Genomic DNA, 13,305 nt, shown 5'->3' on the forward strand with positions numbered 1-13,305 from the left:
TGCATGTCAAAAAAATATTAAAAAAAGGTATAATAAGTCACTAATAATTATCAAAAAAAGAAAAAAACAAGTAACTAATTAATATATGCTAGATTGGGATATATAGTTCTACTAGGACATAATGCATGGAAATTGGCCCAATAATTTGATATAATAAAGAATATAATACTGAGATCAGTGTATGTGCATAAATGAATTACCATTAAGAAGAAGAGGAGAAAAGGAAGAAACCAAAGACCAAGTTTGGCAGCCATCCTTTCAACTATATATATGTTGGAAAAAGATTTTTCAGCACTCACTAGTGAAGTAACTAGCTAGTAAGGATGAGTTCCACTTGAAGAGAACTACTCTTTTTATAGGCATTAGGGAGGTTTCTCCACTTCACATATTGAATAGGATAATAATATTCAGGCTGCACAAAAACTTGGTGATTGTGGTAATTTAGTATTTTAATTAATAGAGCTAGCTTGTTATTAGACTAGATAATTAACCTCTAATGAATGACCTAATTAAGTTTGCAGTTTAATAATAAGGTTATCATACTCAAGTTTATTGATCGATGAGCATCAACGCTAAATTTTATGTGATACAAAACGTAATAAGTTGTGATGTGCACGCTAAGACAAGAAAAATATAATTCAAGTATCATTTTCAGGAGTTTTTTAAATTTTGAGATCAATTCCTTTCTGTACTTAATTAGCTAACCTATAAATAAATATTCAAGGAATTTTCATTTATAATTATTTGAATTTTTGAGATACTTAATAGATATGATTTTAATGAGAAGATAAACAAAAATATATACGATATAACCATTTACGTTATCTTCTCATATAAACTTAAACTTTTGAGATGAGTGATTTTATCATATATTATCAAAATTTTATGTTTGAAAAATCTAGAATTCAATTTTTAGTAAATTTCAAAAATAAAAAAATTTAATAGTGATAAATCCATTCACGTATAAGTTCAATGACTATAATTAATACATTATTTATATACTATTTATTAGATACATTTAATTTTAATCATTTAAATTAATTCAATAATTATAAATACACTCTTATATGAAAATTTTATTCCCATAACTGCCATAAGATACCTTTTCAATATATATGTATGTGGTTATTGCTTGAATTTTAATCACTTACAATTATGTTTGATTCTGAATCATCACAATCATGATTGCTCATTCAAATGATCGCAATAGTTTGAGTAAATTACTGTTTTGATTTTCGGACTACATTCAAATTTTATTTTTAGTTTTTAAAATATTTCATATTTATAGCATATATCTTATTTTGTAACAATAAAATTGTAATTATAATTGTTATAATGATAATTGCAATAATTTGGGAGTAAAATTAGTTAAAGAATAAGAAAAAAAAGAGCATAATAATATACAGAAATTCTTCGCATACAAGCGATTAAGGCTTGTAACCCTTACAAGTTCAATTAATCAGTAACTCCCAAAACGCGCTCCTAGTGTTACGTAGCTTACACGCGCTATATAACAGATCCCGCGAATATATAACTACCAATTTTAAAAGATTTCGTTTCCTTCTTCGTTCTCCTTCTTGCCAAATTTCTTCGTTCTTCTTCTCGAGCGTCTTCCCCTGCCTTTTCGATCGTTTTTTTCCCTTCCTTTATCACTGGTTTGTTCTTCGTCATTGACGTGAGTTCCTCTCTTTGTAACTCCAGCTTCGTTTTTTTTTTTTATATTCTGGTTTCTGAAATCAAATTTTGAACTCGTTTTGAAGATAATGGATGATTCAACCTCAGATTGTCAGCTGAATCAAGGCGAAGTGGATTTTGAATTTGAATCTAACGAAGTTCCTGAGGTTTGATTTACATTCAGCTAATTACGATTACTCTGAATTTTGTTGCAGTTATTCGTATATCATTGTCTAGCTGAATAAATCGTGAACATTGACTGTGAAATTAACGTGTGAGCATAAATCTGTGGATTGAATCTAATGTATTAGTTTTGATTAATTATCTGCAATTTATAGCAGACGCTCGGGTGTAGATTAGAATTTTTTTGGTGTATTTTAGGGGGAAGTGTGGGTGTATTTACACTTTATGGCTTTTTTTGTTATTTTAGTTGAGTTGTTGTCGTTCGGGTGTATTAGATCAGACATGATTGGGTGTATTTTTAGTGTTTGACATGGTGTATTCTGCAGCCTCTCTCTGTTGTTGATGACAAGTTTGTTCCCAAGGTTGGAATGACCTTTACTACCCTTGAAGATGCTGGAAAATTTTACAGGAACTACGCCAAGGCTGCAGGTTTTTCTATAAGAGTTCGGAGCACAAATAGGAAGGAAAACGAGATTAAGAATCAATTGATTACATATAGCAGAGAGGAAAAATGGAAATCTAAAATATCTCCGACCGAGAAGACAAATTCAACAGCTGGTTTAAACTGTCCTGCAGGAATTTATATACACACATTGAAGGATGTTGGTGCTTGGATCATTTCAAAGATTGTGCTGGATCATTCACACCCTTGCTGTCCAAGTAAAGCAGAGATGCTCAAACAGTACAGGGAACTAAGCATGTCCATTCGTCGTACAATAGAGAATAACGAAGGCTGGTATTAGACCAAGCAAAACTTACCAATCATTTGTTGCGGCTGCCGGGGGTCATCGCGAGTTAAATTTTATTGAAAAGAATGTGAGGAATTACATTACGAGAGAAGTGCAAAATGTTTCTGAACAAGAAGATGCAAAGAAATTCGGAAAATATTTGTTAAGAATGAAAGAGAAGAATCAGAATTTCTTTTTTGAGCTTGAACTCGAGGAGGATCAATCGATTAAGCTGGCTTTTTGGGCCGATGCAAGAAGTAGAGCTGCCTTTGAGTATTTCGGAGATGTTATTTCATTTGACACCACCTACAATACAAACAGGTAATAAAATGTCCCTGTTTATGATGCTAAATTAATATTTTTTTATGAATCTACCGCAGAGGTGTATATTGGGTATTTTTGGGTGTATACAAAGTATTTGTTGGGTGTACGTAATGATTTTTCATTCTGCACTATGGTAACTTGTTTCAAGTATAATTTGGTTTGTGGTTCTTTTGTCGGGGTGAATCACCACGGTCAGTCAACACTTCTTGGATGCTCTTTGATGAAAAATGAAGAAATTGAATCATTCAAATGGTTATTTCAATGTTGGCTCCGTTGTATGGGAGGAAATGCTCCGAAAGGGTTTCTCACCGATCAATGCGCATCAATGAAAAGGGCTTTAGAGGCTTGTATGCCAACAACAGTTCACCGTTGGTGTATTTGGCACATCATGAAGAAGATTCTAAGCAAATTAAATGGGTACAAGGGACATGCAGAAATTGAACAAGAAATGAGCCAAGTTGTTTGAAACTCTCATAGTAAAGACTCATTTGATAGGAATTGGAATGATTTTCTGCTGAATTTTGGTCTTGTGGACAACAAGTGACTTTCAGGTAATGTTTGTTTAAAATCTGCAGTAGAGGTGTAAATTAAATTTTTTTTCGGGTGTATTTATAGTCTGTTTTTGGGTGTATTCTGCAGATCTCTATGAAGACCGTCATATATGGGTTCCAATCTATCTGGATCACCACTTCTGGACAGGGATGAGAAGCACACAAAGGAGCGAGAGCATGCATTCATTTTTTAACAAGTTTATTACTCAGAACAGCTCGCTTATTCAATTTATCAAACAATACGATAATTGCCTCGAAAGCAGGGAGCAAGCAGAGAGAGAATCAGATGCTGCAGATTTTCATACGGTCATACCGTGTGCAACAAAATCCTCCATTGAAACTCAGTTTCAAAATGTGTACACTCTTCAAAAGTTTAGGGAAGTCCAAGCACAATTCAGAGGAAAGGCGAATTGCATCACTAGATTAACAAATTCTGCTCTAGGCTATTTAGTATACGAAGTTGAAGAACAAGTTTTCAGCTCAATATTCAACAAGTTTGTAGTTACTTACGACTCAGTAGCAGCCGAGGTAAAATGTCAATGCTTATTATTCGAGTCAAGAGGGATATTGTGCCGTCACGCACTAAGCGTGTTAAGTTTTGAACGAGTAAGCCAAGTGTCACCTAGATATATACTGGAACAATGGAGCAAGAAGGTAAAGAGGCGACACACACACATCAAGAGCAGCCACGACGATCCACTGTTGGAGCCAAGAAGCAAGAGGTTTGACCAATTGATTTTTCGTTCGTAAAATATTTGCGAATTTGCATCAGAATCGGAGGAGCTGACTGCAATTCTGCACCGTGCGTACGATAACGTCATGGTTGAGATGGAATCATTGAAAGCCAAATGGAAGGGGATATCTTCTTTATCTCACGAAGACGCCAACTTGGAATCCGTTAACGAGCTTCAAAGTTCTCCAAGGATTTGAACAAGAGGACGTCCAAAAAATAGGCTAGGTTCAAAGTTAGACAAATAGATTGTAAATGCCACAAAGAAGAAGAAAACGAAAGCTTTAAACGAGGTAAAAGTAATGTTCTTTAAATATGTGGTGATTGAGTTTAATTTTCTCGTTAATAGTTTAGCTAATATGTGAGTTTGTTATATTCAGTTAAACCTCTTTGATGGTGCATCAGTTGTGCATTCAAATTCTAGCCAATATCAAAGACGTGTTATGAATTATCAGTTCAGGGTACCAGAAGTAGCGGATAACTCTTTGGGTGTAAAAGTACTGTTCTTTTAGGTGTATTTTTGTGGATTTTCTTGTGTTTCACATTTTACATATATACATATATATATATTTTCACAATCTGCTGTTTATTATGTTATAAAATATTATTTGTTTTTTTTTTAACTACGGTTTAAGGATTTTAGGGTTTATGGTTTAGGGTTTAGGTTTTAGGGTTTAAGGATTTTAGGGTTTACGGTTTAGATTTTAGTGTTTAAGGTTTAGGATTTAAGGTTTAGATTTTAGTGTTTATGGTTTAGGATTTAGGATTCAGGGTTTTAGGGATAAAGCATTAGGGGGATAGATGTTTGGGTGTATAATGATAATTGCAATAATTTGGGAGTAAAATTAGTTAAAGAATTTGAAGAAAAAGACCATAATAATATAGAAAAAAAAATTGAAAAGAAAATATTAATTTTAATCAAAAAATAAAATAAAATATTTAAAATAAAAATAAACCATTTTAAATATTAAGAACAATATTAACCTTTTTCCATATTAGGATTGCAGCTATCTGCTGCATAATCTTAAAAGTTAAAATTCACACATAAAACACAAGGATAGAAACAAAGATGATCATTGACCCTTTATTGCACAGATACTCGCTCACTAAGCAACAACAGAACTCTGTTCTTTTCACACGGTGGCTGTTGAGGGTTGGGGAACCCACATAAGATGCTTCACAGGGAAGAAGTGGTACACTGGAGCCTCCCCAGGCATGAACCCAAGCTGCTTAAACAGAATGTGATTTGGGCTCCAATCAGATGTGTCCAAGTGGCATACGCCAAGAGCTTCAACCTTGTCTCCATTCTCACCATCTAACAAGACCTTGAACACCCTGGTCCCTGTTGATATGAAGTGGCAATAGTAAACAGCATAAGGGTATGGCAGAGGATGACAAGCTACCCATTTAGGAGCATAGATATCTTCTGATATTTTCAAAATGGTGTATTCTTGCAGAGGAGCCCCTGAAGATGGACTAGTTGTGTGAATGTTGTGCTTTTCCTCTGATCCAATGATGTTGTGGACGAATTCCAGCATGGACTCTAAAGAGTTAGCACAGATCTTAGTCTCCCCCGTGATGGTTCCTGCTTCACATTGTTCAATTGTGCCTCTCATGGACTTGGCTTGTGCAGAATCTTCAGAGATTGAGAAGAGTTGAAGGACACTTGGAAGTTGTGGGATTGAGAAAGGAATGGAGTCAACTTGTCTCTTTGGTAGGAAGTGAGAAAAGTCTTCGACAGGAAATTGGAGGGTCATAATGTTCCCTATGTAGAGATCATCCATGGCAAAGAATCCAACCTTGAATGCCTCACTGTGGTCTACATTAGAAGATGGTGACCCTCCCTTCAACAATTGTGCTTCCATGAAATGAGGGCCATAGCTTGTCAGATAAGGCTTAGCTGAATCCTGGGCTGTGGCAGACTTTGTTTTTATTTCTTTGTTGGAACCACTAGGTTCATCACCATATTGAGTGATGTACACTGTATTTGAATCTTTTTTGGGATCAACATCGCTACCATATTGAGTGATATATGGTGCATTTGAATTTCTTTTGGCACCAACATCATCACCATATTGAGTAATGTATGGTGCATTTGAATCTCCTTTGAAATTAGTATTACGACTATATTGAGTGATGTATGGCTGTTTGGCATCACGGGGAGTAGTTGTGTAGGCAGTAATATAAGGTTTATTAGTTGAGCTTAAGGAAAAATCTTTGTCAGAACCATGGGCACCAGTTTTATAACCTGTAAGGTAGTTAAGTTTATTGGCATCATGAACACTTGAAGTTGCATAGCTAGTTATGTAAGGTTCATTGGGCTTTTCATGGTTGTGTTTCACGGATGCTTTGTAATTTGCTTGGGTAGTTGGGTAGTGTCTGAAGTGGTTATATGGTTAATATATGATTGTGAATTTGTATCTGTATGATCTTGCAACTCTACCTTCAGATCTCTGCCACTGATGCCATGCCTATTCTGTTATGCAATTAAAGAACAAGGGATCCATCAGCCACACAAACTTTGAAATTCGGTATGCTACGAATCTAGAGAGTAACAAATAAGACATATATTCAAACAAAGATGTTAAAAATATGAGAAAATTTAACTGTCCTTACTTATAAGATATTTAATAATTAAAAAATTATTGAAGAATATTTTAGAAAAAAAATAATATAATTATTAAATTTTTTAAAAATATAATTTAATCAATAAAAGAATAATTTATTAAAGGGTATTTTGGTAAGCAAAATTTAATGATAAAAAATAAAATTTTTGCTAATAGGTATTTTTTTAAAATAATTTATTTTTTCTTAAAAAATGGATAAAGTTAACATTAGTTAACACAAAAAGTTTAAAATGGATTAAAGAATAGGTTTTTAAAAGTTAGAAAGGAGGGAAATGTACATTTATAAAATAGAAAGGAGGGGAGTGTCATTTTAGCATCTTACAGAAAATGGGAGTGAAATTTTCTCTAAAAACATCTTTTTATGAATATACTTATGTTAAAAGTGTGATATATTTTTTTAGTCACACTTTAAAAAAAAGATAACACTTTTATTATCAAAATCAAATCTTATAATTTATTCTTTAATAATAAAAAATAATATGTACAGTTTGTTTATCTCCAAAATTTTTGTAGAAAACATTCTTTTTTTTTTGGAAACCACTCTGATAGAGACACTAAAAATATCTTTTTTTTAAAGATGTTTATACGTGGCTTGTTATTATTGGACATTTTTATTAAATCGGTTAATAGTTTATTTTTTTAATAAACCAAAATAAACCGGTTTATTATAGCAAAAACAATAAATTTAATTGTCCACATTATAATTATTAGACCTGATTCGATCCGATCGATTTACACAATCTAAACCGAATCATCTTTAAATTTTTTATAAAAAGATAAATATATCCTTGATTTTTATTTTGCAGACATTTAAATCTTTAAAAATTTAAAAATACAATTAAGTTCGACCGGATCTGATAACAATTAGATTTATTGTTATTGTTATAAAAAGATCGGTTTTATTCTGATTTATTAAAAAATTTAAAAATAACCGGTTCATTAATACGCCTAATAATAATGTGATATGTAAACGTCTTTACAAAAATATATTTTACGCGTCTTTACGGGAGCATCCGTCTTTTTCTTTTAATGAATTTTAATTATTGGATACTTATCGAATTTTTATTGGCCACAGCTAGCAACTAATTACTAATTTCATTGGAGTTTAATTTTCGGTGGATAAAACAAACTATACATAGTATTTTTTATTTATTATTATAAACAGATGTCCTTCGCTTTATATTAATTCTCCTTAGACAAAATTACCCAAAAAAGGTTTATTTTTTAAAATATTTATTATATCCCTTCATTAAGAAAATAACAGAAGAAGGCACAGAAATATGTACAGAAACTAATTTAATTTTATTCGACACCAAATCATTCACATTATTTTTTTACTATAAAATAGAATATAAAATTCATTTGTCAATGAGTTATATCTCAAATGACAGAATCTTCTCATACTCAATTAGAGGTTGTGAATTCAAATATCCCTATCTTTAATAAAAAAAATATATGAAATTCATTCTATTTAAATTTTGTACCCCACCAATATATATTAAAGATACTAATATCAATAGATAAAAAAAAAGTAAAAAATGTAACTATGTATATTTGCAGTTAATTTCCTTTACGAGTTATACTAGATAACCAATAATTTTCTTGAACAACAACATAAACAACTACCAATCAAATCAAAACACAATACACCTCTAAATTATTCATCTAAATCTTAATATTAGAATAACCATCTGCACACATAGTGAAATGAACATCCGATATATCCATTGTTCACATTGTTTAGTATTTTTATTGTTTATCCATACTTTTCCTTTACTGAATAGTGATATATTTCTAGATACTAGGACATGCATAATGGAAATTGACCCCAATAATATGATATAAAGCAAGATTAAATGAATTACCATTAAGAAGAAAAGGAGAAAAGGAAGAACCCAAAGAGTAAGCTTAGTAACCATCTTTTGTACTATGTTGAAAAAAGCTTCTTCACTAATATCACTTGTGAAGTGAGAATGAGTTCCACTTGAAGAGAACTACTCTTTTTATAGGCACTAGGGAGACTTGGCTTCTTCCACTTAACATATTGAATAGGATAATATTATCACATTGCACAAAACTTGGTGATTGTGTTACTTAATTTAGTAGAAGTTGCTTATTAGACAAGATAATTAACCATTAAAGAATTACACAGATGTTAAGTCTGCAGTTTAAGAAGGTTATCATATTTAAGTTCTATCGATGAGCAATTGATGCGCATCAATGCAAATTTATGTGATATAAAACATAATCAGTTGTGTAATGCACGTACGCTAATTAACACAAGAAAAATGTAATTGAAGTGTCGTTTTTCAGGAGTTATTTAATTTGGAGATCAATTCCTTTCTGCACTGTATAAGTTAAGAGTAATTTCGATTAATTAACTAACTTAAATAGATGAAAATAAATGTCATGGGTTTTCATTTAAAATTATTTGAATTTTATGGGTACTTAACCATGATTGTAATGAAAATGGAAATTGTATAACTTAATCAGTGGCTCTATTTAAACAATTTTTTTTCTAACATTTTGTTCAAATANCATTATCCTTTATCCCGACAAGTTAAGGATTAATCTGTCACAACACTGAACTCAATTTAAGGGTTTATCGCTAGTCAATGAATTATTACATGCATAAGACGAAATTTAAACTTTCAACACTTACTTAAACGGATTGGTAAATAAGAAGAATTTTTTTTTTAGTTTTCTACGATATCTCCCAATCTAACAAGTCAAAAGCTAATCCGTCGCGATACGGGCATATTTTGACTAGTGTTAACCAAAACATTTCATAATTTCCGATAGTTTGCTAAACTGGGCCTCAATAAGTGGCAAAACGCTGAAGAAAGTTCCTTGTGGGCTTTAGTATTCCTTGCCCAATGTAAACATAGGCCATAAGATTAAAACAAAAAAACGTTAACAAATCGATTTCTAATTTTTTGGAGTACCGATATTTAAATTTTGAAAGATTTAAAAATACATTTAATTTTCTATTTTTTTAAATATGGATATATCCATTCGTCTAATTTGTCTTATTTTAAAAACTCTCCCATGTGTAGATCCGTATCAATCAAGTAAACATAAGAAATTGATATGTTCAATTTTTGAAAGGTGGAAACTCAGGTGCACTTAACTTCACGTGAAATTGATAGTTGAGAGCGGTTAAATGATTTGATTGATTTGACTAAATTTCTATCTAACGGCTCTTAGCCATCGACTTCACGTGAAGTGGACTGCAATTAAGTTTTCACCTTGAAAAAGTCAGATACTTAAATGTAAAAAAAAAAAAAAAAAAAATTCATAAAAAAAACTGTAGAAAAAACGGAGTGGGTGTGGTAATTTGTGTGCTGTAGTTCCGAATTTATTCGAAAGATGAGAGCTTGCTCAAAATTCCTCGGGTTTTTAACAAAAAGTGATGAGGTTTGTGTATTCTTCATAGATTGTATAATTTACTGAATTTGAATTGAATTTATACAACGCGTATCAAGATTCTGTTGCTTGAATTTTAAGAAATTTCGTGTGCTACAAAATATGCTGCCTTAGATAACTTGAAGCTGAAATTGGAATTGTATGTTTAAGGTAGCATGCCATGACGCTGAGGAGTGAAGATCTTTTGAGGCAAAGGTTAGGATCATGTGATGCCATTACCAAATATTCTTATATGCCTGGCGTATCTATGTTTAAGTTAATCTTAGACTGCAATTACACTTTTTAATAAGTTGTAGTATTATACTATTATGTTTTATGTGCATGCTATAAATTATAATCATAGATTTCTCATGATGATGATGATATTCAGTATTAGTTTCTTCCACCAAGTGTTGTTTATGGAATTGTAATCCTAGATTTCTTTTTTTTTTAACCATAATCTTAAAATTCATTCATAAACACAAGTCATACAAACAAAGATGAAGTCTACAATAGGAACAAGATCATGAGTTGGTTACTAGGTCATTTATCATTGACCCTTTTATTGCATAGATAGTCACTCCCTAATCAACACAAAACTCTATTCTTTTCACATGGTGGCTGTTGAGGGTTGGGGAACCCACATAAGATGCTTCACAGGGAAGAAGTGGCACACTGGAGCCTCCCCAGGCATGAACCCAAGCTGCTTAAACAGAATGTGATTTGGGCTCCAATCAGATGTGTCCAAGTGGCACACGCCAAGAGCTTCAACTTTGTCTCCATTCTCACCATCTAACAAGACCTTGAACACCCTGGTCCCTGTTGATATGAAGTGGCAATAGTAAACACCATATGGGTATGGCAGAGGATGACAAGCTACCCATTTAGGAGCATAGATATCTTCTGATATTTTCAAAATGGTATATTTTTGCAGAGGAGCCCCTGAAGATGGACTAGTTGTGTGAATGTTGTGCTTTTCCTCTGATCCAATGATGTTGTGGACGAATTCCAGCATGGACTCTAAAGAGTTAGCACAAATCTTAGTCTCCCCTGTGATGGTTCCTGCTTCACATTGTTCAATTGTGCCTCTCATGGACTTGGCTTGTGAAGAATCTTGAGAGATTGAGAAGAGTTGAAGGACACTTGGAAGTTGTGGGATTGAGAAAGGAATGGAGTCGGCTTCTTTCTTTGATAGGAAGTGAGAAAAGTCTTCGACAGGAAATTGGAGGGTCATAATGTTCCCTATGTAGAGATCATCCATGGCAAAGAATCCAACCTTGAATGCCTCAGTGTGGTCTACATTAGAAGATGGTGGCCCTCCCTTCAACCCTTGTGCTTTCTTGGAATGAAGGCCATAATTTGTAAAGTTGGGCTTAGCCGAATCCTGGGCTGTGGCAGATTTTTTTATTTCTTTGTTGGAACCACCAACGCCATATTGAGCGATGTATGGCGCATTTGAATCTCTTTTGGGAGCAACATCAGCACCATATCCAGTGATATATGGCTCGTCGGTACCATAGCGAGACTCCTTTGGACCTTTTTTTGCATCACCATATTGAGCAATATATGGTGTATCTGAATCTTCCTTGAAACCATCACCACCACCATATTGAGTGATGTATGGCGTGTCGATACCATAGCGAGACTCCTTTTGATCACGGGGAGTAGTTGTGTACCCAGTAATATCTTTGCCAGGAGCATGGGTACTGGTTCTATAACCTATAAGGTAGTTAGGTTTGTTGGCATCATGGGCATTAGAAGTTTCATAGGTGGTGATGTAAGGTTGATTGAGATTTGCATGGTGTGAATGTGATGGATGGTTTTTTACGTTGTTTGCATGATGTGAAGGGTGGTTGTGTTTTTTGGATGTTTTGTAATTTGATTGGGTATTGTCTGAAGTGGCTATGTACCCTGTAAGGTATTCATCCTTGTGAGTGTTGTATCCTGTGAGATATGTTTGTGAATCTGCTTTCTTCTTAGTGTTGTACCCTGTGAGGTATGCTTGCGGATTCACTTCTTTTTGAGAGTTGTACCCTGTGAGGTATGCTTGTGAATCTGCTTTCTTTTCAGTGTTGTACCCTGTGAGGTATGCTTGCGGATTCACTTCTTTCTGAGAGTTGTACCCTGTGAGGTATGCTTGCGGATTCACTTCTTTCTGAGAGTTGTACCCTGTGAGGTATGCTTGTGAATCTGCTTCCTTCTCAGTGTTGTACCCTGTGAGGTAAGCTTGTGAATTCGTATCTGTATGATCTTGCAACTCTACCTTCAAATCTCTGCTGCTGATGCCATGTCCATTCTGTTATTAAAGGACAAGGAATTCATAAACAGACTTTGAAAATGGGTATGCGTGTCTTGAAGTACTAGGATTTTAGACAGTAATTGACAACTAATGCATCATGGGTAGTGACATGAATGGTGTTCTTCTTTATCCCAGTTTTGTAAAAGGATTTCTTATCTATTTTCTTTTTATGAATTTTGATTCTCGGACGATATTTATTGACTTTTTATTGGCTACAACTAGCAACTAATTACTAACCTCATTGCAATTTAATTTTCAATAAATAAAAAATGGCTAGCTAATAAAATTTATTACGTACACATTATTTTTTATTTATTATAAACGAGTACCTTCGGCTTTACATTAAGGTTTTTATATCGTATCTAAAGGAAAAGTCTAGGACCAGCAATTTTTTCAAATTTTGGCCAACATGTAATTAGCAAAGAAAAGTGAGCTATTGGATAAAATCTCACACCAATTTCACACCATTAAAATCATCATTGATAACTATTTAATGACTACAAATCACAAAAGTTGCTGGCTCCTTAGCACTACTCGTGTCTAAAAATGATGATTCTAATATGTCTATTATGGTGTCTATGGAGGTTATAATGTTTTAAAAAGTGTTATTAAAATTAAAATAATATTTTTTTATTATTTAGCAACACTTTTTAAAAAGTGTTACCAAAATGAAATAAAATATGACTTTAATTTTTAAAACACTTGCATAGTCTCATAGCTACCGTAAACATAGACATACTAGAATTCACCGTTTAAAAATTCACATGTAAGACTCGAAAATAAA

The 13,305-nt window shown here is 33.0% G+C and overlaps 2 protein-coding genes and 1 pseudogene across 4 annotated transcripts in view; all 3 read right to left on the bottom strand.

Moving 5' to 3' along the window:
- LOC107628910 overlaps positions 1 to 353 on the bottom strand; it is a 5,114-nt pseudogene extending 4,761 nt beyond the window's left edge.
- The window catches only part of LOC107628908 (BURP domain-containing protein 13-like), a 19,083-nt gene that overhangs the window by 4,953 nt on the left and 825 nt on the right, over positions 1 to 13,305 (bottom strand). The window contains exons 2-3 of one of the 3 annotated variants that reach the window (XM_016331540.2): positions 12,065 to 12,518; positions 10,706 to 12,031 (exon numbers count right to left, since the gene is read on the bottom strand). In XM_016331540.2, the coding sequence (XP_016187026.2) occupies positions 10,833 to 12,031; positions 12,065 to 12,518 (1,653 nt within the window). In that variant the 3' untranslated portion in view covers positions 10,706 to 10,832. Of the gene's footprint in view, positions 1 to 10,677; positions 12,519 to 13,305 lie in introns of those variants that run through there. The other 2 variants (XM_021117954.1, XM_021117955.1) reach the window with 2 other exon arrangements.
- On the bottom strand, positions 5,158 to 6,378 carry LOC107628909 (protein RAFTIN 1B-like). The gene has a single exon (XM_021117956.1). The coding sequence runs from the start codon at positions 6,053 to 6,055 to the stop codon at positions 5,324 to 5,326; it is 732 nt and encodes a 243-aa protein (XP_020973615.1). The 5' UTR covers positions 6,056 to 6,378; the 3' UTR covers positions 5,158 to 5,323.

The sequence above is a fragment of the Arachis ipaensis genome, chromosome B03 (genome assembly GCF_000816755.2).
Source record: "Arachis ipaensis cultivar K30076 chromosome B03, Araip1.1, whole genome shotgun sequence".
NCBI classification, from domain to species: Eukaryota; Viridiplantae; Streptophyta; class Magnoliopsida; order Fabales; family Fabaceae; genus Arachis; species Arachis ipaensis.